Raw genomic sequence first — 27,453 nt, 5'->3', positions numbered from 1 at the left:
AAATGGATCTACTAAAAATGTCTTTAAACTGTGGCCGTAGCTAGACCTAAGGTTTATCCCGGGATCGTCCCTGTTCATGTAAATGACACACAGGACATCCCGGTAGCAGGCAGGGACGACCCTGGGACAATCCCGGGATAAACCTTAGGTCTAGCTAAGGCCTGAGTGTGTGTGTGTGTGTGTGTGTATGTAGAGGGGTAGTCCAAGAAAGAGAAACTACATCTAGTAAGAAATGGCTATCAGCATTTTCAGGTTGTGTTTTCTCGCCTTAGTAGGGAGGGAAACGAGAACTCCCTGCCCCCTAAATCAGCTCTGGAGTCTTACCGGTAGCATTCGGAATCCTGTAAGGAAACACCGGAATCCCAGTCGACATCATTTGCCAGAACCTCTGTAGACATATGACAAGAGAAACATATAATCCATTTTTAACACCTTAGCCATATGAAATGCAACCAGGCATGCAAAAAAACACATGCAGCTCTTCTAGAGAAGTAACCGCTCACTTCAGGGCCCTTCAGTCCCAAAGTTTTGTGCCCAGTTCTGCATTTGGTCCACCTACTCTGATAACCAGTGCCCAACTAGCATTTCTCTTGTTTCAGTACAAACATGTAACATGGGCACGTCTCTCCCTCCGCAAAGGCCCTGTGTGTTTTGAAATTTGGAGGAGTGGTGTCTCCATCATTTAAACTCCTTACATTCCTGTCTACCCGATTGGCAGTATAAGACTTGCCAGTATGGGGTGTGGGTGTGTGAGTGGGTGTGTATGGGCAATGGTGTCATAAAAGCCTCATCTGGAAGCAACCTCAGTGTCCTGATCATTATGGTATTTGTCCATCCCTCTTGCCACCAGTCAGCAGGTACACGCTTTTGGTTCCTTATAACAGTGCAAAGGAAATGCCAGCAAGAAATAAAGAACTCTGGGACTCGAAGTTCTTGAGAGCATTTGTCCCTCAAACCACAAGTCCTAAAGTAGCCTTCCCCAACCTAGTCCCTTCCAGATGTTTTGGATCTCAACTCCCAATGGTCAGGAATGACCAATGGGCAAGAATGCTGGTTGGGAATAATGGCAGTTGTAAACCAAGATATCTAGAGGGCACCAGGTTGGGGAAGGTGGATTGCATTTGGGGGGGGGGCATTGCAGTGAGCCCACGTAGATGGAAGTTTAAACATTTTCTCCCCTGCTGTGGTCTCAATGAAAATCCCTCCCTGCTCCTGCTACTAGCCTGTGAGGGAATCTCCCATTGACACCAATGGGACTGCAGCAGTGGAGAAAATTGTAAACCTTCCTGTGCACTTGCTGCAGCCTGATAAAAATCACCCCCTGCACTATTAATTTTTATTAAGAGACAGACATGGTTGCTAATGATTCATTTAGCATCACATCTAATTTGGCCCCAAGATAATGCACAAACAGGGAGAAGTGTCAGTGGCATCACCATGATCTGGGGGCCATCCTACAGATTGCAGGAAGAGGTGGGGAAGGAAGGAGCTGGGTACGGAGCTGCCACATCTCCTGAGGATCAGACCACGAGAGGCAAGGGACAGAGTCTGGGGGCTAAGGGGTGGTGTTGGATACATCAGAGTACGATGAGAGAGGAGGGCTCCTGGTGGGTCTAGGAAGAGCATAGCTATGCCTGATGCCTCTTGGTGAAGCCTAGCGGACATCGGCAAGGAGGGATGAAACAAATGACAAAAGCTCTTCAGTCAAGCACCCAGTAGCCTGTCCCCTTCATTCTGGTCCTTCACACAGTTTTTATTTCTCCAGGAAGAAAGAGGATAAACCCCTGAAATTTCAGATTAAACCCTGAGGCCTGGCAACCCTATAAGGTGGAATGTGCAAGGCATTGAAGAAGGAGGAAGCAAGGTGCAAATAGAGTGGGAGGTGGAAATTCAAGTTATGTTGTGGCTTTGTGCTGCAACACCCTCTGAGCTCTTCTACTGGGTCTACACCCAAGTTACAAAGCTTTATCAGTTTCCAGAGCTTCATCTCCCTCCCTCACATATACATACCATTACTGAGCCCATCATTCCCGAGGACTGGGGTTTCCTTCTTGTGATGGGGTAGAGTAAGCTGTGACATGCTCAACATCTCCTGCAGCATAGACCGGTTCCTCTCCACTCTCTCAGCCAGGGACAGGGTGCTGGCATTGCTTCCACCACTGCCGAGACTGTCCCAGCTCTCTGCTCTCCAAAGCCGCCCGGTTGACGCCACCCCACAGGCATCCTTTTTGTGGACAAAAGAACTGCTTTCAAAATCCTTTGTCCGAACTAGGGGCTCTTCACCACCATTTGCTTCCTCAAAAGATCTCTGAATGAAGGAAAGGTCCTTTAAGGAGCTGGCACCATAGAGGCCATTTTGGGATGCCCTTTTGGCCGTGCTGCCTGAAGAGCCCTTTTTATCTAGCATGTTTCTTCCTGGAAACCTCCGGAACTCCTCAGGTGAACTCCAGTCAAGGCTGGTAGGCTCCTCTGCTGCCTTAGACCCTTTCAGGGTTTCAAAATCAATGACATATGGGCTGGCAAGGATGGCACCCTGAGATTCCTCTTGCCTGAGATTTAGGTAGTCAGTGCTGTCCAGCAGAACGTCTGTCAGGTAGGTACGAATCTGAGCCTGTGGTTCCACCACTGCATCCTCGGGAGAAGGCTCAATCAGCAATTTCCCCTTCCAAGCCTTGGCTTTCTTTGGAGATGCCCGTTCCTGGCCTGGTGCTGCAAGCTGCCTGTTCATGGCACTTCTCTTCTCCTTCAGAGCTTTAACCTTGCACTCTAGAATGGAGGTGCTCCTGCCCATATCCCCTGGCAATCCCACTGGCACCCAGGCTGGCCCATCGAGGCAATCATCACTTATATCATCAGGGCTCTCAGGGGGCTGTTTGGATCTAGAAAAGTTTTTGACACTTTGCTTCACACTCTTCATGACCTTTCTCCTTTCAGTAAGGAAATTCCCCTCCATGCTTCCACTTCCAGGTAGTAAGGAACCTTTCAGGGGCAAACCAAGAACAGCAGTTTTAAGAAATTATTATTGTTATTATTATTATTTGCATTTTGTATACTGCCCTATAGCTGAAGCTCTCTGGGCGGTTTACATAAGATTAAGACACTTAAAAACAATATACAAAAATTAAAAACAACAAAAACATACAATATACACATACATTTAAAACAGCTATAAACAACTTTAAAAAATGATGAGCCTAAAAAAAAAAAAAGGCCCAAGCTCATCACATATTGTTAAATGCCTGGGAGAAGAGAAAAGTCTTATATAACAATGTTGGCGCCAGGCGGGCCTCATCAGGGGGATTGTTCCACAGTTTGCGGGGGGGGGCACCACAGAGAAGGCCCTCTCTCTTGTTGTTGTCCGCTGAGATTCTCTGAGAGTAAGCACCCGGAGGAAGGCCTTAGATGTTGAATGCAGTGTTAGGTTCATGAGAAAGGCGTTCCATCAGGTATTGTGGTCCCAAGCCACGTATGGCTTTATCAGTTAAAACCAGCACCTTGAATCAGGCTTTGAAACATACAGGCAGCCAATGCAAGTGGGTCAGAGTTGGTCTTATATGTTCGAACCTTCTGGTCCCTGTTATCAATCTGGCCATTGCATTTTGCACAAGCTGCAGCTTCTGAACCATCTTCAAAGGCTGCCCCATGTAGAGTATATTGCAGTAATCTAACTTGGAGGTTACCAGAGCATAGACAACTGAAGCCAGGTTATCCCTGCCCAGATAGGGGCGTAGCTGGGCCACCAACCGAAGCTGGTAGAAGGCACTCCGTGCTACCGAGGCTACCTGAGACTCAAGTGACAGAGATGGTTCTAGGAGAACCCCCAAGCTACGAACCTGCTCCTTCAGGGGGAGTGCAACCCCATCCAGAACAGGTTGAACGCCCTCCATCCGGTCAGCAGAATCACCCACTAACAGCATCTCAGTCTTGTCTGGATTGCGTTTCAGTTTATTAGCCCTCATCCAGTCCATTGTCATGGCCAGGCACTGGTCCAGCACATCCACGGCCTCACCTGATGAAGAGCCAGCGTGGTGTAGTGGCTAAGGTGTGAAACCAATCCTGGAAGTGAAATATCCAAATTTGGTAAGGCTGTCCACCCAAGAGTATCATTTAACTATTTTAACTTTGTATATTAAAGATGGAATATTTCAAGCTGCAAAATGTATGTAAATGTTTTCTACATGAATATAATTTCATGTACAGAATTCCTTCCACATGCCCCAGTTTCAAAACACCCCTTCCCTACTGAAGACTTCTTGGACATAAGCTGGTGTAAGCTGAATATACCCTGAAATTTAGGTTATGGTTGGATTAACCAGCCTTGATTTATAAGTGAGCAAATATAGAAAGACATCATTTTACCTCATAGATTTAACAGGCTCAATCCTTGCCCTAGAAGTCAAGAAAAAATTTTCTCATGTTTTTTGGACTCTATGACTATCATAGTATCTAAACATAAAAGAGCCTGTTGAGTGTCAGAAGTGAAAAATTATTTAATTTTCCTACCCCATTATATCAGTTTTATCAATTACTGCAGCCAACTCCAGCAAAGTTGACTAAACGTTTTCCACAGCATGCTTTAAACATTTGGAATACACTCGGGAAAAAGACTGGGGAATGTGGTGGAGGTGGCAGGAAGAATAAAAGAGGAGCAATTAGGAGCGCCTTTCCCATTTGTTACCAGTACTAGGTTGTTACAGCAGTGAAAAGCAGACAAGTGTGGCAAAAGGAGTACTGTGCCCATGGCAACAGGTACTTTCAGACTCCTCTTTTCAGACTCAAAAAGATGGTTTCCTCACTGTTTTATATCATCTCCAATCCCACTGTCCTGTTATCAATGGTTAGGATTTAGAATAGGTCAGCGATGACACGATTATTATAGCAGAGAACCTATCAGCAGGTGTGATGAACCAAACCTCCCCTCCCACATCACCTTGCTCTTTCTTCCTGAAAAGAGCTTGGAACAAAGAACATATCAGGCGATAAACCCTCCAAACCTGCATTTCTATACCCTTTCCAGGCTGTCTCAGGTTATGTTAAAGAGGTACTACAGAAATCACCTAGTGGAGAGACGACGCTGGAGAGCATTTACCGTATTTCTTCGATTCTAAGACGCCGTCGATTGTAAGATGCACACTAATTTCAGTACCAACAGGGAAAAAGCTTTGATTCTAAGAAATAATAAACGCACCCGCAATTCTAAGATGCACCCAGTTTTTAGAGGTGTTTATATGGGGGGAAAAGTGTGTCTTAGAATCGAAGAAATATGGTAGTTCTAAATATGCTAGTAAAAGCTGAGATCTGTTAGGAAAAATTCACATTGCTTGCTGAGATGAAGGCAATTCCTCTAACGCGGTGCATAAATATGTACTTCCACATCCTACACACATATTAGCTATCCAGGTCTTTCAGGTGAGAACTGGAGACTTGACAAAGTATTGTCGAACAAATAACGCACAGCTGCCCACACCTGAACAGTCACAATACCGGGCATTCAAATGAGAAGGGCATTTTAGGGAGCCCACGTGTAATGGTGATGTAGAGACCTGTAACAGCAACCATGCAGTCCAGCCAATACACCCAAGCGGCTGGGAATGTTGCCTGCTGGCCATCAGACATAAAACCACGGACCACAGTGCTGTAGGGGAGAAGGGTCTGGAGGAAGGCTTGTTTATGAATGACTGAGAAGCAAGACATTGGAGATGCCTCAGGGATTAAACACAGCGACTATCCTAAGATGGGTGTGGCTGGAAGTGAGGCAAAGAAACTGGATCCTCAGGTAGATTCTAGAAGGAATGACAAGTGACAGTGGCACACCAGATCTAGAAGAGATTCCAGGAATTATACTGGTCTGTTTCGAAATGTGGGTGGGGGCCCTATTCCTGTTCGTGTTGGCCAGGCCCATCAATCCTTTCAGCAGCTCCATCACTTTGATGAGAGGGAGGAGGTTGCCTTCTAGGGCTAGCTCCAAAGCTTGGCAAGGTTGGGCATTTGTCAGGACCCCAAAATTGGGCAATCCTAGGAGCACCACCATTCTCCATTAGCACAGAGCATTATGAGACATAGTTCTTGGGTGTTTTTTTTTCCCCTTTCTGGTTAAGAGACCCATTGAGATGCCTTACCTGAGCCGCCATCATCCCCACCCCACCCAAAACTGGCAACTGTTGTCTCACATTCTCCTTCCAACCTCGTAATTCTAACTAGTGAGAAACTTCTGCACTTTCATTAATTTAATGGTAAATGAGCAGCAACTTTTGGGGTGGGTGGGAAATGCAGCAAATTTATTGCACTCTTAATATGATACTCACCCAGCCATCTCAGATCAGCAGCAATCCTGTGCCTGTGAGGGAAAGGAAAGGTGTTGTGGCATAAACACCAGTGTCTGAAACTCACCATTCTGTGAAGACATTGCCTCTTAGATTCATCCAAGCCCAAAAATTTTTTGGGGTGGGAACTGCAGCCAAGGATCCAGCTTGACCCTGTCACCCCATCTCGCAGAGGCTAGACCTTGAAGAAAGGAGCAGCTAATTAAGCTGCATTAATTCTTGGCAGAAGAGAAAGGTTTCTTCCAGCTTGGACTTTCAAGCTTTCTTTAGTTCTTTCCTTAGTAATACTCAGCACTCAAAACTAATAAATACTGCACAGCAAGACGCATTTGCCCTGGCCTCCTCATGGCTCGAGAGACAAAGGTTCATCATTTTAGTTTAAAAAAACACACGCGCACAACCCTCTGTACTTATGAAACTGGAAAGAGAGCGCAAGGCTCTACTGGAGACCGGCATCAAACAAAAGCAGGGAAGCACAGAGGCTCCATATAGAGAACTCGGCTGAAGTCACCGGCTATGCATAGCGAGGTCCGAGGGAGCCCAGCTAGGCCTCAGCCTGCCTTGAGGGAAAGGGAAGTTTCCTGCAGTGGCTTTCTGAGCGTCCCACCCCTTAACGAGAGTGAAATGGAAAGAAAGCAAAGGAGGAGGGGAAAAGCCTCTGCTGAAGTTTGAGTAACACTCTTCAGCAGCAAATGTGACCTCTCCTCCCTCTCTCTCCACCCCCTCCCCACTCCCCCACCCCGGCCTGGCTCTGCTTTCTCAAGCCAGCCAGCCAGCTGTGTACAAGTAAAGCCTTCGCCTTGTGAGCTGGAACTGGCCTTCTGCTTGCTGGAAGCTGCATACCAGGGAATCCAACCAAAAATCACTCACGCTAACCACAAGAACAGGCCGCTACAGAAGCTGCGCCGTGTTTAGAGGGACCCGTAGAGTTGCCATGGCTACGAACCAGCACAGCCATAACTGAGAGAGATGGGCTGGGCGATGGGGGCGGTGGTGTTGGTGAACGGAGCTGGGGCACAAATGAAAATACTCAAATTAGCTGACTGGGGAAAAGTGCAGTATGTAACTCTACACTTCAAGGCCGAAGCTCTCTCCTAGTCTGCAGGAGGGAAATTTTGAGAAAGCGATGTATGTGGAAGTGGAAAGAGAAGAGGGGAAGCTAGAAGCTAGGCAGCTGCTGGCTGCCATTCAGGAATGCCCTTTTGTTTAGTCTCCATTTTCGTAGAGAGCTGGCTTGAATTTTAAACACCTTCAGAGATTGGGGAGAACAACTTGGGATGCAAACACCGCTCTCCGTGGGGCTCTGAGGTGGTTCACTGAGCATAATGAAGAACATTCTTCCAAAAATACACAGAATAGGCACACTTCTCTACTTTTTGATATCTTCATTCAAGATCTGTGTGTGAGAGAGAGTTTTGAAGTCCCTTTAATATTGTACCCTTTAAAATCTTGAAAACTATTCCTGGGCAGGATCTACACTACTGCTTATAACAGTTTATAATGGTTATGACAACTGTTCAGGCCCAGGACACATTACATATACCGTTTTCATACCGTTTTAAAAGTGTTATAACCTGCTTGGTGTTATAACCCTTTTAACACCAACATCGGCCCCTGGTTGCTCAAAGGGGATTTTATTTAACTTTATTATTTAAAGGAATACTTTTATTTATCCCATCTTCCAATTTCAAAAATGGATGGATCACGATTCAAGCTTGTTAAAAATCAATAAAATACTAAAAAGTCAGCAATAATACAGAAAAGAGGCAACAGATAAAATGCTATGATTATCAAATCAGGGAAGTTAGAATCAAGAGTGAACAGGCCAAATCTGTGCTGGAAAGAAATGGCTTTGCACAGCGGCAAAAGGGGCCTTCCTTGGGCACAGAGCTCCAAAGTCTAAGCTTCTGCTTAGAGTTGCCTGCGGTTTAGCTCAGAAGTACTGGCTCCTTTGGCAAAGCAAGACAGTGCGTGCGCACATGCTTGAGCAAAAAGAAGCAAGTCAGTAGCAGAGCTTGGAGGAACTGCGAGGTCAGGTGAGGAATCAGAATGAAAAATAAAGTGCAGAACCTGCCTTGTTAACAGTTTGAGCTTGGCAGAGGTGGAGACTGGCAGAATCTGGCCTTTCAGGGCACCTATACTGGCTACAGAAAGAATACAGTGCTACTGATAGCACACGCTATAACTCTAGGCAAAGTTAACAGCTCTCTTCCAAGATTGCTGTTCTGACCCCGTAAGAAGTGCATGGCAGCCAGAGTACCGTTCTCTGTTTACTCCTATCCTATCCAGAGATTTGACCAGCCACCATGAGCCACTGCAGAGTTATAAAGATGTTATTGTAGCCACTTGCAATAATTAATGTAAGAGATTAACTGGCATCCAATTCTGTAAAGTGACTGGCGCCTAACCACTAATACTGCGGTTCCCAAAAAGATCAAAGATGGGCCCTACCATTATGGATAGAGGGAGGTGGCCTCCTCAGGCAGTGGATGTTGGGATGCGGTGGCAGCAACACTCCCTCTTGCTGCTTCTCCTAAGCACCTCCACCCCCTGCCCCATGGCATTCCTACTTTCCTGAGCTGGTGCCTTGACAGTGGTGATGCTTGTTTTTTGCTGGCCTAGGTTGTCTGTTTGTCTTCTCCCACTATGCTGCTGCTACTGGTGCCCACCACTGCTGCACTGCAGGATCTAAGTGGTAAACAAGCAGAGATAAAGTGTTGGAAAATAGAGCTGCTTTGTGCATGTGCCCTCTAAGCTAGCATGTTGCCCTCAAGTGCTATGGAGGATGCTGTCCCATTATCAATATCCAAGTAAGATTTAATTGGTCAGCTTCTAGAAAGGGAGGCACCATCTTCTCCTTTTCTTCAGCCAACAAGATGCCTTGGGGCAGTTTGGTCTTCAGCTGTGGCCTTAAGAAACGCACCACAGCTACAGGTGCAGTATTCTTGGTGGCCACATCAAAAATATCTAGTGGCCTTATGCAAGCCTGCAAATAATAATTTCATACAGCCTTTGAACATTTGAAGAATTTTAAATACTTTTGCAAATCTTGAAACTACCTGGCAACATTGGGCATATTACAGATGGAGGGGTGGGTGGGGAGGCATTGAGCCTGAGAAAGTGTAGCTAGTATTTTTATGTTTGTTTGTTTGTTTAGTGCCATCATTGTGCATGGAGCTAGCTCTAGAGAATACAAGAAGACAAGTCCCTGCCCAAGGAGCTTACAACCTAAAATCCGATACAGTAGAAACAGAGGAAGGGGACAAGAGGGAAGGAAGGGGTAAACAGAGAAGGAAAACGTGGTTGTTTCAGCTGCACATGCTTTGATTTCGTTACAGGCTGGGATACAGTAGGCCATGGGAACTAGCGGGTTGTGCCAAAGGCTTTACATTAAAGGTGGGTTCGCCATCTAATGAGATCATAGCAGAGACAAGATTAAAACTACGGCCTTCCTGATTCATAGCTCAGCTTCTTAAGCGACTGCATCACACCAACTTTTACACCTTTCTTTAATATGTAAAAGCTATGGATAATAATCCAAATATTAGTAATGGAGAATCTAAAACCTATATGTGGAGATCTTCTTTGTTTGCCCTATCAGCTTGAATAAAGCCTTTTAATGTATCCCAAAGGGTTTCTGATGAAGACACTCCTGCTATTTTATTCAGATGTCAAAGTAGATTGAAGGATCACCAGACCTCAATGACCAAATTGTCATTTCATGCTGGTAACAGCCAGTTCAAGTTTCATAGCACACATTCTTGTTTTACTCTAGTGCAGTTTGCAATGGGTATATACTAGGGATAACTATCACCTTGTCTAGTGGGAGGGTTTTTTTTTTTTTAATGCAAAACAATTAAGATGACCTGGAATAGGGCAAACTATATATTTTTTCCCTTAAAAAGTGGATGGCCCTATGCAAAACTTTGCAATTTCCTTGCACCAATCTGCAATAATGTAGGAATGAGATTTTCATTTAAAACATTCGATAGATTATGCCTGATGACTCGTTACATATTTCACTTCTTAAGCTCTGGGAGCAACATAGCAACATCTGCTTGTATCCGTATGATCTTAAGATTGGCCACAATGGATGTCCTTAGGTCCTTTTCAAATCCCAAATATAAAACAGTTCAACAAGCAATGTTCACTCTTGTCCTTGGCTTAGGGGTAAACGGAACAAAATATTTATGGATGTTTTAAAGAAGCAATTCTCACCTGAATATCTATCATGCAGCCATTGCTGTTAAGTCCAGTAGCAGGCAAGGTGCTGGAAATGAAAGGAGAGGGTGCAGGGGGAATCTCACCAACTGAAATAGAAACCTTCCCTCTTCATTCTTGCGGCGTCCAGTGCTTTGTCTGATGCACCCATCACTGCAGGGCATCTGTCTCAAGTTGCTGGTTTAAGCTGCAGCTTTTGATATTCATGATTCGTTTCATAATCCCGATCAAAAAAGGAAATCGCTAGGATTATGAAATTGTTTTAATCCGCCCCTGCCCCATACATGGCTGTTGACTTTAGTGCACCGGGAATGCAACACCCAAATGCTGCCCATCAACTTTGTCTTCTAAAAACACTCCCCAAGATGCCAACTCCTTCAGCAAAGTCCTAGCAAATTGTATTAGAAACATGACCCACCCACCCCATCCCCGCCTTTTTTCTATTTACTAACTACTGCGGTGGCAATGCAGAATGTTTCAATTTCCGGTACTTGGCCCATTTTGCAAATCTCATCAGGCTGAAGAAAACCAAGGACTGATTTGTCACTGGAGTTTGCACAGAAGCTATTTTTGACATAGGGCATATGCAACGTTCTGATGTGACAGATTATAACAATGTTTAGAACTGCTGTTGCTGTGGAATTTAAAGGTGGCACGGATAAAATGGTTAGTTTCCCATCCCATTTAAAAACAAAAAAAGGAAACTATTTGAGTTTGTAATAGTTGTACTGTGGCTTTTTACAGTACTGAAGAATACCGAAGGGAAAATCCACTATAGTGAAGTAATGACAGAAAAAGAGAATGACCCTAGGGTTGCATGTGGGCCTTAGCCTAATTTCGGCCTGAGCAACCAATCAGTTTAGATCTCTGGCAAGGATAATGTCCCTCCCTGGGCAGCCCATTGGATGGGGAAGAGGGAGAGAGAGAAAAGGATAGCAGAAGAGGGAAAACAGAGTAGCACGCTTACTTTTGATTCTGGGCTCACCCACTGCTTTTGGCCCCACCTACACCTGGCAGGCAGCCTCTGACAAATTATTCCTGGGGGAATGTGGCCCTCAACAGAAAAAAAAAGTCCCAACCCACACAATCATGCAGACATACCTATGTGTTGTGCATACTACTGACATTCTCACAGTTTACTGCATTAAAATGTGCACACCTTGAATCAGCCAATTGAATGATGAATGTTTTTCCTCCATGCATTAGATCAGGAGTAGGCAACTTTCAGGAGTCAGTGGGCCATATTGCCACCTGGAACCCTCTGCTGACAAATTTGCCATGTCGCCACAAACACACACCAGCCAATTTGGAGGGAAACAATGGGTGCAGGAAGGGTGTGTATTGTTTACAAGCAGAACCACATTCCTGGGAGACTTCTAGGAGTAATTCTTCTTCCAAACAAGGCTGTCATCTTGTTTTCTTATAAAATTGTCACTTTTTTCTGTCACCACAGCAAATTTTGTTGGCCCTTCCTCACAAAAATGGTGTGTGTGGGGGCACATGTGGCTCACATGTTGTCCTCCCCTGCATTAGAGTGTTCCACTTGCCAATTCCACCCAAAACCATTCCCTTGGGGGAAGCAGCAGCACTACGATGATGTAAAGTGATGCAGTTGCTTCAGGAGACAGATCCAGTGACATTGTGATAGCATGGGATGCAGATCGGAGGCATAGAGAAAGACCAAGGGGACAGGAGCAGGCGGAGGAAACATCGCAGCCTGCTCCAGTTGGACTGCCCTCCTTCGGGAGCAGGACAATCCCATCAGCCCTGTTCCCGGTCCACTTAATTTCTCTCTCTCTCTTTCTCCCTGGACTCCTTTTCCTTGTGTGCCATGTCTTTATTAGACTGTAAGCCTGAGGGCAGGGACTGTCTTTTTTGCTAAGTGTAAGCCGCTCCGAGAGCCTTTTTTGGCTGAGGAGCGGGGTATAAATATGATAAATACCATATTTCTTCGATTCAAAGACACACTTCCCCCCCCCCATATAAACATCTCTAAAAACGGGGTGCGTCTTAGAATCACGGGTGCGTTTATTATTTCTTAGAATCAAAGCTTTTTTTCTGTTAGTGGTACTGAAATTAGTGTGTGTCTTACAATCGATGGTGTCTTAGAATCAAAGAAATACGGTAAATAAAAATAGAGCCTTTGAGCAGCTTCCAATTGGGGTTGTACAACAGAACGTACTAGTGAATTAACCTGTGTTAATTAGTTGCCCCATAAAAGGTTTTCTGCTTCAAGTTCTTGGGCCAGCTCCACCTCCTGGGGCCACTCTAGATGGATTTAAATGGCAAGCAACTCAATGGTGGTCTTTTGAGAACTGTGAGGAGAGTGGTCCATATGGTAAGCCCTTTGTATTAAGACACACCACATGCAACCTCCAGTTTTGAACATGCTGTTAATCCCTCCCGAGCTGCAGATTGGAGGTTTTGTGTATTTAAGATTTTAGATGGATGTATCACTCTTGGTGTTGATATTAATTATTCTAGGCCCTCACATCAGCATATAATAGCTGGGATGCACGGAACTCGTTACCTTGCTAGCAGTTTTCTTAAAAAATCCCCATATAGATTTCGTAGAATCATAGAATAGTAGAGATAGAAGGGCCCTATAAGGCAATCAAGTCCAGTCCCGTTGTGCAAAGCGGTCTTAAATTTATAGAGCTATGTTTGAAAATGTGCATGCTCTTGTGTAAGTCCTACCCAAGTATATAAGGTGTGCTCCAGAACAACCTGTGCCCATGTAGATTGTGCCCAATGTCTATATGTTCAAGAATGAAACTGCACAATAGGGACATGTGTGAAGCCCAAAACAACACAACAGGCAATAAGTCATTGGAAAACAAAGCTTGTAATAATGAAAAAGACAGGTTAATAAACCAATCACTTTTTGTCCTTTTAAAAACACAAACCACATTAACTTTTTTTTTTATACAACCATCTAGGAACTATGAAACAGTACCACATTGTGCATTTTAAACCTACTTATCAAGAAAGTTAATTCCACACTTCAGAAAAGTCTTATATCCACTTGGGGGGGGGAGGGGAGGGAGAAGGAGACAGCTAATAGCGCAATCACGGAAACATCATCATGAGTCCAAGCAAGCGGCAAGTCTTTGTCCTCACCTTTTCCACCGAGTCAAAAAGAAGAGTGGAGAAGGGGATGGAGAAAGGAAGAAAGTAAAGAGAAAAGCACCCACAAGAGGACTAAATCACATTCCATAGTTACTTTTGACACCTACAGCTCAGGGCTTCATAGTATATAATCATCATTTAGACCAACACACTGGAAAGGAATGGGAATGAGGAAGAGGTCAAAGATAGCAGCAGGTCAAAGGTGTGAATGAAACGGCAAGTTCATTGCCACCTCCAACCACCACCAGAAGAAACTACACAGCATGAAGCTGAAAACTAAACAGGTTGGAGGGGTTTCATGGTTTAGAATGGTAAAAGGGCTCACCTAGTGGTGTGTACAGACAACAAGAGGGATTACATTTCATACCCTAATGATAAACCCTGCATCTCCCTTTACCCCCAACTACTCCAGCAGTGCACAGAAAGAAAAAGGTGGCTTCTCAGCATCGAGAACATAAAAAGACCTAGGAACAGGATTTACCTAAGTACACACCCTCCAATCAGAAATGTCAGAATTCATTTTGCTCCCTGGCCGCTTTCTCATGTTGCTGCATCGTTGGAGTGGGTTCATCAATCTTCCCTCAGTATTTCTCTTTGGACCCATCACATTGGTGGGGCGTATTTTAATACAAGGAGCAGCATAGAGGTGCTGGGCAGAGGCATAAGCAGCATGAAAATAATCCTGTCCTTCCTGACGCAGAGGTCTTCCTCCCTTTTTCAGTAACCAGCTGAGCCAAGAACTCCAATACTTGTTTAAGGCAAAATGATTTTACATATGGCTGACCAACTGTTTGCAGGAAGGTGAAGAGGATGTAGGTTGCCAGCTCAGCATCTGTAGTTAGGCGCTCAGAAGAGTAAGAGGTCTGCCTTACCTGGGCAAGCATAGTTGAATCGCTTTGGATCCTAACTTCAATACTTACTATTTGTGCCTGCCTTCTGCCCCACTGCTGAGTATGCCCAGCAACCAGTCACGAAACATATTTTTAGCAGGGCCTAAAACCGGACATATCAACTTATGCCTTGGAAAACTTTGGCTTTTTCCCCTTATTCTTAGGGAAGAATGGGATTGTCACATGAAGTATATATCTGGAGCAAATCTACCTGCCCCAGCTGAATTCTCTCTCCCCACCCCTGGCAGGTTTACAGCGGTGGAAAAAATGTGGTCCTCATTGGTAATGTTTCCATGTGAGGGAAATTGCAAGCAGGAATGAAATAATAAAGCACATTTAGGTTAGAACTGGATCATCTGTACCTTTTAGAGAGGATTTGGGCAGATCTAGATCAGTGGCTTTCAAACATCTCACCCTTCAGGGCAACCTACTACCTAGGAACTCCTGCACACTGCATTTGGTTCTGGGGCACATTCTAAAGGATACAGACCGTTTACACACACGGCTGGCTAGGTCCGCTTGGCCTCAGCTGCCCCACATGAACACACCCAACATTTCCTAGCAGCAGTACATGGCATAAATAATAATGGAGAAATTTTCTTTCAACGAAGTGTCTGCTATTACTGACCTTCTCAATGAGGAGCTTATGTCGCCAGGAGGCCCAGTGCTCTAAGAACAGTTTGAAAGGAACCGATCTAGACAAAGAGGAATGTCAAAGGGACATTCAGCCTAATTAACAGAGTTTGTAACAAGGATGGAAGTGAGCCATTCCTATTCCTAGAGAACAGAACCACAAAATATCTCCTGAATACAGACTTAAACTTCCAGCACCAACCCAAAAGCTCCAGAATATCTTTCTGAGGAGGCCACTTGTTTGTGAAATTCAAGAAAATTAATCAAATGGGATAACAAGCAAGGTATGAAAGGACAATCTCAACATTTCTTTCCTACTGCTCTCCATAATCTGGCAACCATCACGAACGATGGACACAAAGCAGCAGCGTTCCTTTGAATTGAGACAGAACAAAACAAACTTTCCTCCATTTGCCCAAACCCGAGAAAGGAGGGAAGTCCTATCGAAAAGGAAAAAAGAAGTAGCGAAGAGCTTCTGCACATCCTCACACAAGATGCTTCTACGGCTTTCTTGGCAGAGGGCAAATTCTACCATTCTGTTTTCTTTTCAAAGGTAGTTGAAAATGGTTTTAGAGAGGTATTGTTTCCTATTGAGTTCGCATACGTTTCTTTTGTCCCGCTATTACCTCAGATCAAACAAGTTCTAACAATCACAGTAAGAAAAAAAAACTATCTATAAAACTTGTGTGCCAGAGAAAGTGGAATGAGTGTACACACCAAAAGCAATAATCCTCTTTGAAACCATCAACTTTGAAAAAACTACTGCCTCTGTCTAAAGGCAGGTAACCTTTTCCCTAACTTTCACTCCAGGGAGATAGGAATAGTGTCCAGGCTGTCCCGATATTCCATTTTCCTTGAACTAACTCTTCCTTTCTGCATAAGAGATTCGGGGAACATGGCTTTCTGGTAGAATGGTATTAATGAAAACAGATCACCATAAGGTGGGTTCCCACTCTGTGCTGACCATCCACTATAAGAACAATGTAAGTAAAGTTCTGAGAAGATGTTTTTAAAGAGATTTCAGAAGTATGAGTGACTAATTTCTAAACATCTGAAGTAGGAACTTGAGGATCTTATTCATAGTGAGATCAGCGTGCTTTGAATGAACTCTTGAGCAGATGAATCTCAACATTGGTGAGACCTGCAAGTCCCTACTGCATATGTTACATTATTCAATACTGAAGCACTCATTCTTTTGAACATCCACATTGGAGATAGTTGCATTCTAGAGTCCGGGGTTTCGTGGTAAAATCTGCCATATCAAGCTCTGACAGTGATCTTAGATTCATTTGCTTATTTTAGTTAAGAACTCCATTAATGTTGGAAAGTGACAACTACTCTTCTGTATTTCTGAATCAGACAACAATGTGAAGCTCACAAGAGTTGGCAGAGTTCACACACAAGGTCTAAACCATCAGTGTATTCGTTGCTCCCAAATGTTCTGGATGTATTAGGCTGAGACAATAGCTTTCCCCCAGTGTGTTAATGGTGCTATAAAAGAGGAATTGTTGCCTGTGACATATACATCCTACTACTGCCTCTGGTAAGCAAGGTATTTCAGGTTGTTAGTGCTTCAAAAACCTGTTTGACCACAGGTGACAATGTGATAACACACACAAAACTCTGTCAATGATGCTTCTCTTTTACCATTTTCAGCTCTGATGATAACCATCACCTGTCTTCAGCCTTACCCTTTCTCTTTATCCTACCTAAACTCATTGGTTGCTGAGATTTTCCAACACCAGGCTGCTCCTTCTATTCAGTCCTCATTCTGTCATATTCTTCTGCCAATTCCCATCTGAATAAGTTGAATGAATATTTCCAATATTGTATACGGGGTGGAAGAAGTTATACGTGACACATGATTTGTTCAGATTTGATTTCAGATTGTTAGGTTGATCCATTGACCTTATTGAAATGTGTAAACAGTTGCCATCGTTCTCAGGAAGTCCACAGTAATTATCAGTTACCAACCAGAATGGTGCTTGAAAAAACTATTTTCATGAGGAAAATTTAAAAAAAATCCCTTGGAATTGAAAAATAGAGCAAAATCCTTTGGAATATCTTAAATGTTGTCTTAGTTGCAGACACATAGTATTTCGTCTGAGCAAAAAGTTTCCTTGACTCCAAAAAGGAGGATATATAGGATTCTATTATTCAAATTCTTTCCTATTAGAGCAGCCTGGTGCTGGAATAACTAATGGGTCTTGTTACAGGTCAGAAGCACTAATGGTGCACAACTCCAAGTTCTCTACCACCACCAAAATGTTTCTTACTGGCCTTCCATCCTGTTAAAAACTGGGGGGGGGAGGGGGTTGTGTAAGTGTTTCCCAGCAGTTCTCTTGCCAAGCAAAAGCACAATGCAAGTGACTGTAATGCAAAGATCCACTCTGTGGCTACCATACCTGCCAAGGGACCTGTTTTGCAGTCACAATGTTTTGTGAATTATTTTGCTCTATTTAAGAACAGGTTTAGGTCTCCAATTCTTCTGGGATACAGGCACATCGTGCATACTACAGCCACAGTTGCCCTACAAAATAAATCTTGAGAATGGCTTGGATGATAGGTGAGGAAAAAATAGGTGAGTTGGGACAAAATTATGAACTAAACAAAGGGGAAGAGATTAAAGGAGGAGGAATCCTCTTTGCTTAGAAGTGTGCCTCTGATTTGCAGATCCAAGAAGACTCCACAGGAGAAATGAAGTAAGACGTTTCTACCTGAAAAGGTTAAGAAAGACACATCACAGTCCTTGCTGTGAAGTGGAGTCTTGGATTAGAAACAGAGTTAAGGAAACTTGAAATAGCTCCTCCCACTACATGGTGTTGACCTCACATATGCACACACTGTGTAACAGAGCACAAATAAGATTTCATTTGCTAACATTAAGCACAAATGCTTGGCATACAAAATACAGGCTTGCAACTACGAGGGATGGGTATGGTCATCTTAGACATTCATGCTGCTCTATCCTACAGGCTCTGGAGGCCAACATGGAATTATTATCTTTTAAAAAAAAAAAAAAAAAAAACAAGCTGGTAACTTTTTCTAAAGAATTGGCTAAGCTTTATGGCCATCTACCAAGTCCAATTAGCAGTGCCACTCATAACGCTTCTAAAAGTCAGGCCTAGCACTAAGCTGGAAAATTAGGATTTGGGGTAGATAGGTTAAAAAAAAAAGAATTAAAAACAAAAACTAACCTGAGGATGATCTTGGCCAGTGATTGTCAGACGAGTCTTTGCCAAAGTATGGCAAAAGCTTTTTTTATTGTTATTAAAAAAATTTAAAGAGCCCTTTCTATTGCAAAACCAACTCCCCCAGGGGTAGCAGAGACTACGTAGCCTCCAGCTATGACAAGCTCTTGAGTGTCTGCCTGACCCCCATATGGACTGATGAATGTATCATCCTATATCCCCAACAAGGCAGACCATTTCCTCACTTAATCAGGGTTTTTTTCTCTATTATCTAGCTGAAGTGAATGGAACGATATAGGAGCTCCCTATTTAAAAATTGGGTGATGTCCTAGAGCAGCCTTCCTCAACCTGGAACGCTCCAGATGTGTTGGACTGCACCTCCCAGAATGCCCCAGCCAGGCTGGGGCATTCTGGGAGTTGCAGTCCAACACATCTGGAGCGCCCCAGGTTGAGGAAGGCTGTCACCTAGAGACTCAGCTCAATAAAATGAAAACTGTTTTTAACCTACAAAGGAATTTTTTTTTGGCATGGGTATCTGAAGAACCGCACAGGATTAGGTCTAACTAACCTTCCTTGATCTGAAGATTATTTGTACTATTTCTGCACAGCCACACACATAAGGATGATCTGGCTAAAAAAGGCGCCCAGGTTTCTGAGGAACCACCACCAGCAGCAGCAGCAGCAGCAAGTAAAACCCACTAGAGAAACTTTGGTTTAAAATAAATCAAAGAGAAGAAAAGAAAAAAAAAGCTAGGTTAAACCAGTGCAAGTTCTCTCCTCAAAGAGGTATCAGGAAGGGCTTAACCATGCAGCAAGAGAGATTCAGGATCTACATCCCCTTCCCCCGTACCACCACTTGCCTTGTTTTAAGAGAGTTACCACCTTCATTGCACAGGACTCAAAACCATTCTCATATGGTTGTTAACTATCATAAATAAGGAGGAAACTATGTGCAACAAATACATCGTATTTCCCAAAAAAATTATAAGAAAGTTACATCAAATTAAAAAGTAGCTTCGTGAATGAAGGTACTGCTCTAAGTGCACTTTCCCGGCAAGTGCAGCTAGTGCCTTTGGCGCTGGATATGAAGGAAAACACCAGAAACCAGAGCGCGAGCCAGAGTTAAAAAATGCAGGCCCAGTTTCAACCAGTCAAAACTGGACTGAGCAGAGACTGAGTGAGTTCTCGGTAGAGTCCCGTTAGGGAGTCCCGATGACGCTTCTTCATCCAGATTATATGTCCTTGTAGAGATTGTAAACAATCTTTAAGACAGTTCCTTCCTTAAGTATCCCTCTGATTGGCAAAACGAAGTTACATTTTTATTTTAAAAACAAGAAATCAAATTAAAACCAGAAGAAAAGAAAACACAGTGAGCTTGTTGGAGTCCATAGGATCCGGTCCGGAAGAGCTCAGAAAGTGTGTTCAGATTTTTCTCCTGTTCTCAGCTGGAACGAGACCAGAGGTTGGATTGGTTAGGGGTGGAGGAAGGGAAGGTAGTAAAGAAGAGAACATAAGGAACGTGGAACTTGGTTCTGTGGGCATTTCATGTGTTTGCTTCATCATCTGTGTCTTCTATTAACACCTTGGTATCACGAGACTTGGATCTGGGAAAACATGAAATAGGACACTGCTGAAAGGGAAAATGTTGCCACATGTAAGCAGAGCACATGATACAAGCACAGTCTTTTCAACTCTACATCCTAATCTTTATGGCATTGAATCAAAACTGCATGTTAACTGCTCCCTCTGCTGGGTAGCTGCTAATTTGAAAAAAGGCATGCAAGGCAAACCATTTATATTGAAGCTGGGGCATACATCTGTCTCCCTGAGATAAGCAAAATGTTCTAATCAGACCACAGATTAAACTGGTGTTTAAAACTTCCAATACTCCCAAGAACTAGTTGCATCTTTTTAGTATCCTATATACCCTGAGTCATCAGACTATGCACAATGGCGAAGTATGAATACACCTGCCTGGCCCCACGTGTCCATCCCATCTCTACACCCATCTTACTTTTGACATAATATCTAAATGGATGTGGACTTGACAAAATTCAGATTTATATGAATCTATTCATCAGACAATCATAAAATGAAGGTTTAACAAAGGAAACTATATACCGTATTTCTTCGATTCTAAGACGCCATCGATTGTAAGACGCCCACTAATTTCAGTACCACCAACAGAAAAAAAGCTTTGATTCTAAGAAATAATAAACGTGCCTGCGATTCTAAGATGCACCCCATTTTTAGAGATGTTTATATGGGGAAAAAGTGTGTCTTCGAATGGAAGAAATACGGTAACTATATTAAAGTAATATTATTATTTTTATTATTATTCATTTGATTTCTATACAACCCCCATAGCCAAATCTGTCAGGGTGGTTTACAAATAGCACTCCCCTTTTTATTCCCCCCCTTATTATGATGCAAGTTAAAATAAATAAAATTTAAACAAACCGGAATGAGATAAAACCCATCATGAACTTAAAATTCAGACTCTCCTTGGCAAGGCGTTCAGAAGAATTTTTACCCTAATATCAATTATTGCAGATAGGAAAGCTGCAAACTTTGCAGTTAGATATCTATCCTCCTCACAAAGCAGATAGATTACAGTCTCATGCACATACCTCCCAACATAATTCTCTAAAATTTAACCCAAGTATTGTTCCCTTAGTACATTATACAAATGACAATATATAATAATATGCAGAAGGTCTTCCACTTGGTTTAAAACCATGCGGGTATGCTCAGAACATAGCTTATTCCTGCAACTTTCTTCTAACACAGCTGAAGGCATAAAATTTAACTGAGCTTAAGTAAAGGCCTTTATGAATTCTATGTATCTTATGAAACTTCCTGTTTGTGAAAACACCACCCCCAGGGTCTTTAACCCTCACATTTGCTCAATTTCCATCTCCTCTAACTTCCAAAGATGTTTACATGCTTTTATTTGAAGAACCACCACCTTGGTCTTTTGAGAGTTAGGGTGCAGGCCTTCATCGTTGCATAATTACCAACAACCGAAGAAAGCATTGAAAACCAATCAGTGTTAAAGACATTGAGTGAAATCCAAAGCTGCATCAGCAGACTTCTGCTTGCGCAATGGGCCTTTCCTCACCTTTCTTTAGCGCGTTGCCCCCTGGTCTGCTCTGGAGAATCTTCCAATGCTCTAGAGCAGATTGGGGGTGTGCACGTGTGCACAGGAGGCTGCAGAAATTTGATCTGCTGATGGCAGAAAGATGCTATTGGATACAACCCAATATTAGGTGTGTTCATCAAGATGGAAATCTTTTCAAAACAGAAATTTATGCTATAGAGCAACAAATACATACTGTGAAGCAAGACGCGGTCTGTGCAAAGACACACTCTGGCTACGCTTCCAGGCTCGGTTTTTCTGGCGGTTTCGGACACCATCTTCCTGGTCCATCATCTGTTCAAGCAGGGTTTGATCGTCTGCATTCAGTGGTGCCACCGAGATGTCCCGGACAGCTCGGAACTCACCACAGTTGTTCAGGTGCTCATTCTCCAGTCGGAAGAAATTCCACACAAACCGTCTGAAAAGTGGAGGACAATAATAAAAAACATACACTGCAGATATAAAAGTTTCCTCATAGCTGCTAAAATCTAAAAGCAAAGCAAGGTGAAATAAAAAAAGCCATTTGTGGAATAAAATTTCCTCTTCTCTAAAAAGCCACCAATACTGGAGAACTTTCTGCACCAATTTCCCAGCTAACTGATCAATATAATTACTTGACAGCCTCTTTTTTTCTACATTATTTAAGTATGTCAGATGTGGGTGGGGGGAGCCAGAGTGGCAAATATTACTGAACAGAGCTGGGAATAGCCTAAAATACACACGTCCATATTCTGAACCTGTAGTAAGTTATGCAGACTAAGCTGCCATAGATATACTTATCTTCCATAATTTCTGATACTGCAGTACTGCAATTTTCTTTACCAACTTTCTGAATGTTCCAGCACATTCTACAAAGATGGCAAGAAAGAAAGGAGCATAGATTGGGAGAACAGTCACATAAGCATGGTCAGGAACCAGAGAGAGTGGGATGGGGGTTACAGAAGGTAAGGAAGTTCTGGATGGGGTTGCACTGAAGGAGCAGGTTCATAGCTTGGGGGTTCTCCTAGAACCATCTCTGTCACTTGAGGCTCAGGTGACCTCGGTGGCACGGAGTGCCTTCTACCAACTCCATTTGGTGGCCCAGCTACGCCCCTATCTGGACAGGGATAACCTAGCTTCAGTCATCCATGCTCTGGTAACCTCCAAATCAGATTACTGCAATGCCCTCTATGTGGGGCAGCCTTTGAAGACGGTTCAGAAGCTGCAGCTTGTGCAAAATGCAGCGGCCAGATTGATAACTGCAACAAGGAGGTTCGAACGTATAACACCGATTCTGGCCCACTTGCATTGACTGCCTATATGTTTCTGAGCCCAATTCAAGGTGCTGGTTTTACCCTATAAAGCCTTACACGGTTTGGGACCACAATACCTGATGGAATGCCTCTCCCGACATGAACCTTCCCGTACACTGCGCTCTACATCTTAGGTCCTCCTCCGAGGGAAGCTCGGAGGACGGCAACAAGGGAGAGGGCTTTTTCAGTGGTGTCCCCCACCGCAATTATGGAATGATCTCCCCGATGAGGCTCGCCTGGTGCCAACATTGTTATCTTTTCGGCACCAGGTCAAGACTTTTCTCTTCTCCCAGGCATTTAACAGCATTTAACAACATATGCTAAGTTTGTTTGTTTTTTAATGGACCCCAGAACTGTTGTTTAAATGGATACTGTTGTTTTATACTGTCGTTTTTATATTTTTGATGGTTTTAAATTTTGTATACTTTTTAACGTTCACTGTTTTTAACTTTTGCAAACCGTCCAGAGAGCTTCGGCTACGCGGCGGTATATAAATTTAATAAATAAATAAATATCCTGAATGCTGGGAGACCCTTCCCAAGATCTCATTTGATTTCCAATTACTTTTGCATTTTTAAAATATCTTTCTGCAAAGCCATAAGGCTAGAAACAGCATTTATAAATTTGGGGGTACCTGGGGTGGTCAAATGTAGGGACTGCAAGTGAGGATTCACAACATGATCAAAGTGGTTTCTCTTTATAGGGAGTAACGTGCCACTTAAGATATTTGCAAACATGGCCTACAAGCCTGTTAACTATTAATTTAATTGATGCATTTACCGGAAAACCTCAAGTGGTGCAAATACAGTAGCGATTATGTCCCCGGCATACTGGTGAATTTCCATGGTAGTGAGAGAGATCTGGATAGTCCATGCAAATCGCAGAATCACATCCTCTACAATGGCACAATAGTAATAGGCCTGAAGAAACAGACAGAACAAACACTCATAACACTGAGCAAGGATATCTACCAGATCAACCTCCAAATGGAAGTATAGAGCACCCTTCCCCTACCTGGTGTCCTCTGGAAGTTTTGGACTACAACTGCCGTTATTCCCAGTCAGCATGAACAATAGCCATGTTGGCTGGGCATGAGGAGAATCATAGCCCAATAGATCCGGAGGGCATGAGGCTGGGGAAAGTTGGGATGGAGTAGAAGAGGTATCCAGGAAGTGAGATAACAGCTCTAATAGATGATCGGTTGAAGGACCGATATTACACAAACTAAAAAATGGCAGTAACAACTTCATGGTTTGGTGGTGAGCTAGCAGGCTTCTTACTTAAGAAATACAGCATACTTTTACCGAAGCAGGTAAGCTGGATCCTTGACATCTTGAAAGTCTTGCCTCTTGCACATGAGGACTTCCGCTCTTCATATATGCCTCCCATCAGACCAACCAAGACCCAAGCTGCTTGCCTTGGGGCTGGAGATCTCCAGGGCATCACCTGCTGCTGGTTATTGCGTTGGGTCAGTAGCCGACGAGGAGGGGACCCCAAACAATGAAGGAACAAAAAAGCTGAAGGGCAAAGGGTGGAACCTGGAGCATGTCCCAAAAGATTTATTGTACCCTACGTGTTTCGGACTGTGTAGAGTCCTCCATCAGAGCACTTCGTACAACAATATGAGCTCACTTCTCTCCTGAGCAAAACATAGCACACTACCGCTATGGACTCTACACAGTCTGAAACACATAGGCTACAATAAACCTTTTTGGACATACTCCAGGTTCCACCCCTTGCCCTTCGGCTTTTTTGTTCCCATTGCTTTGGGTCACCCAGAGGCAAGTTATGGGAAGGATGAGGAGAAGAGTAGAGATTCCCATATATGTGTAAATGTTCAGATGACTGGGGAGGGGGCAGGAGAATAGGAACACATTTTCCTCCTCTCTCTGTCCAACTCTTTAATGTGTATATCTATATATTACTGCCCCAAAAATTGCAACAAGTTACTTCATTCTAGTTTATCTAATTCTGTCATTAAAAGCATGCCTTTTTGAGATAGCTTCCATGTTAAATATAAATGGAACTCATTGGCTTAAAACAGGGTAGGTAATGTCATGCCCTCCAGGTATTTTGAACCACAACTCCGATTAGCCCCAGACACCATGGTCAGGGATTACTGGAGTTGTCTCCAAAACATTTGGAGGGGCACCAAATCACTTGCTCCTGGCTTAAACAAATCCCATCACCAGGAAATATCCTCAGCTCCAAACCCTCACAAAAGCAATCTGCATATACATACTTTTTGTGGGTAGACAATCTCTTCCCGCAGGAAAGTATTTTCACCAGCATTCTTATCAAAGAGGCCCCAGTCCATCTTCAAGTCCCAGATAAGGGTGTAGCAGGAACTGATGAAATAGAAGACGATCCACAGGTAGAGGAATACTGGATAGTCATTGTGATGTTTAGCTAGAAGAAAGAAAAATAGCAATGTTATATAACACAGATGGCTGCTATGTTGATGGTAATTTACACGAACAGCACATAATCATACTAAACAGTTAAGTAACACTGATATGAATTCTAAGATATGGATCTCAAGATTCATGTCTACAAAAACAAACAGTGCTTATTCACATATAAATAAGCAGTGTCAGAAAAGACATGGAGCTGAAACTTTACGCAATTTGTTTAAAGGAAGTCACCACTGCATCACAACAGAAACATTTTATTTAATCTTTTTTTTTTAAAGCAAACATTTTTTTATCTGTCCAATAACAAAAACAAAACAAAATCTTTGGGGGGGATTACACAATGCTAAAAGAATAAAAACACAATACATAATAAGTAACAAGCAACAACAATAAGCACAGGAGATTAAAAAAAAAACCTATATAAAAATAGCCATTCCCACATTCTATGAGCACTTGAAACTTCTCAAGTCTAAACTGAAAAATCTAAAATAACTAAAATGCCTCAAAGAAGGCGACTATCTTCACCTGGAGCTTGAGAACATAATACGGGCAACAAAGCAAGCCTCCTCAGGGAGGATATTCCATCAGTGGGGCAGCTCAGCTAAGAAGCCACCCACCTAACTCCATTCGGCAGAAGCAATGGGTGAAGGACCTGCAAAGATGATCTAAGGGCCCAGACAGGTATATATGTGAGGAGACATTCCTTTAGAGACTCTGGCCCCAAGCCATTTAGGGCTTTAAAGGTCAATAGAGGGTTCCACCCTTAAAGGTGGCTTAGAATTTTTTTTAGATTTTAGATAGAATACCAACCTTTGAATTGAGTGCAGAAATGGACTAGAAGCCAGTGCAACTGACAAAGAACTGGTGTCACATGATTGTATCTACCAGTCCCAGTTAGTAGTTTAGCAGCTCTATTTTCAACTAATCATTAGGATCCATTAGCCTCTGCTGGTAGACATCCCAATAGGTTTCCAGCCCTTGCAGAGAGGAAATGCTGATTAAATTCTAAACCTCAGCAGGGAGTGATCTGACTGTGAGCTTTATCACACCAGCGTTATACTGTGCAATCACTGTGAATTGCATGCAAAGGACTCAGAAGTTTTCCACCTTATAATCTGCTTTGATTGTGAAGTACTCCCATGCATCCTGCCTTAATTGTGAAATAAAGCAAACAGATTCGCCATATTTAGCCCCTACATTTTGAGCGTATCTTCCGAGCCGCCGCTGGGGTGCAGGAGCAGGATTTTAAAGAAATGCTTACATCTGCGTAAGCTGATACCAAAATTGGCACAGTAATAGATATTAGGGAGAGCTTTAAGCATACCAAATTTGAATTGAATTGGGTCATCCATTGATTTTTTACATTTCCCCCCTTAAACTCACTTCCTGGTATGCAAAGGATCACTGTCGCCCGGCAGCAAAAACAACAACCGTGAAAGTTTAGCACTATGGGGATAATCCGAGGGTAGCAGGTACATGGGATGAAGCTTCATGACAAAGGGATAGAGGTTAAATCCCCTACTGTAGATCACCATCTTCCTGCCTGACCAAGAAAACCAAGTCCAAAATGGGATCTGCTTCATGTATTGGGCCAATGACATGAAACCCATAGAGTCCTGAGCTGCAACAGATTGGACAGCTTCAGCATGAATGTTGAGGTCTCCCAGGAGAATGGTGAGCTCACTTTTCAGCACCAGGTCTAAGACCAGGTCTGTCAGTTCATGGAGGGAGAGTGCTGGGCAGTAGGTGGGTGGTAAAGCAGGAGACTCCTTAACCTGTCCTGGATACCTAACAGCAGATACAAACACTCGAAATTGGCACTCAGGCAGACAGGAGAAGGATATGGAATCCCTATAGATCACAGCAACCCCCCCCCCCAAAAAATCTGGGCTATTATTAAATATTCTGAATATATGCATGCAAACTCTACAGTTAAGTCTCTAATCTATGCCTCAACTACATACAGTTAAAGGAGGCTTTTATATGTAAATGAAGACTTAATCACTCCTTGAATATTTACATTCTATAAGGCATAGGCGTTTCATTTCCACCTTAAGAAAATAAACTACTCTATTCTGCCTAGATTTTACTTAGAGCTATCTGTCATGGACATTTGGGGGGGGGGGAATCCCTACAATTTCCAGCATTCCCTAACCAGCCATGCTAGCTGGAGCATGTTGGGAGTTGTGGGACTTTTTTTCTGTCTAAACATGCATGGGAT

General features: G+C 43.3%; 3 protein-coding genes across 3 annotated transcripts in view; 1 reads left to right on the top strand and 2 right to left on the bottom strand.

Moving 5' to 3' along the window:
- Positions 1 to 6,455, bottom strand: part of KIAA1614 (KIAA1614 ortholog) — a 40,814-nt gene extending 34,359 nt beyond the window's left edge. The window contains exons 1-3 of the mRNA XM_063134444.1: positions 6,391 to 6,455; positions 2,011 to 2,979; positions 325 to 388 (exon numbers count right to left, since the gene is read on the bottom strand). Of these exons, the coding sequence (XP_062990514.1) occupies positions 325 to 388; positions 2,011 to 2,979; positions 6,391 to 6,406 (1,049 nt within the window). The 5' untranslated portion in view covers positions 6,407 to 6,455. The remainder of the gene's footprint in view (positions 1 to 324; positions 389 to 2,010; positions 2,980 to 6,390) is intronic.
- The window catches only part of STX6 (syntaxin 6), a 590,646-nt gene that overhangs the window by 71,025 nt on the left and 492,168 nt on the right, over positions 1 to 27,453 (top strand). The window lies entirely within an intron of this gene.
- Positions 18,210 to 27,453, bottom strand: part of XPR1 (xenotropic and polytropic retrovirus receptor 1) — a 124,967-nt gene continuing 115,723 nt past the window's right edge. The window contains exons 12-16 of the mRNA XM_063134457.1: positions 25,061 to 25,227; positions 23,599 to 23,738; positions 21,723 to 21,944; positions 18,853 to 19,991; positions 18,210 to 18,715 (exon numbers count right to left, since the gene is read on the bottom strand). Coding sequence (XP_062990527.1) covers positions 19,931 to 19,991; positions 21,723 to 21,944; positions 23,599 to 23,738; positions 25,061 to 25,227 — 590 coding nt within the window. The 3' untranslated portion in view covers positions 18,210 to 18,715; positions 18,853 to 19,930. The remainder of the gene's footprint in view (positions 18,716 to 18,852; positions 19,992 to 21,722; positions 21,945 to 23,598; positions 23,739 to 25,060; positions 25,228 to 27,453) is intronic.

Source organism: Elgaria multicarinata, chromosome 1, assembly GCF_023053635.1.
Source record: "Elgaria multicarinata webbii isolate HBS135686 ecotype San Diego chromosome 1, rElgMul1.1.pri, whole genome shotgun sequence".
Taxonomy (NCBI): Eukaryota; Metazoa; Chordata; class Lepidosauria; order Squamata; family Anguidae; genus Elgaria; species Elgaria multicarinata.
The sequence above is the reverse complement of the archived record's forward strand: the minus strand, read 5'-3'. Positions and strand labels throughout refer to the sequence as shown.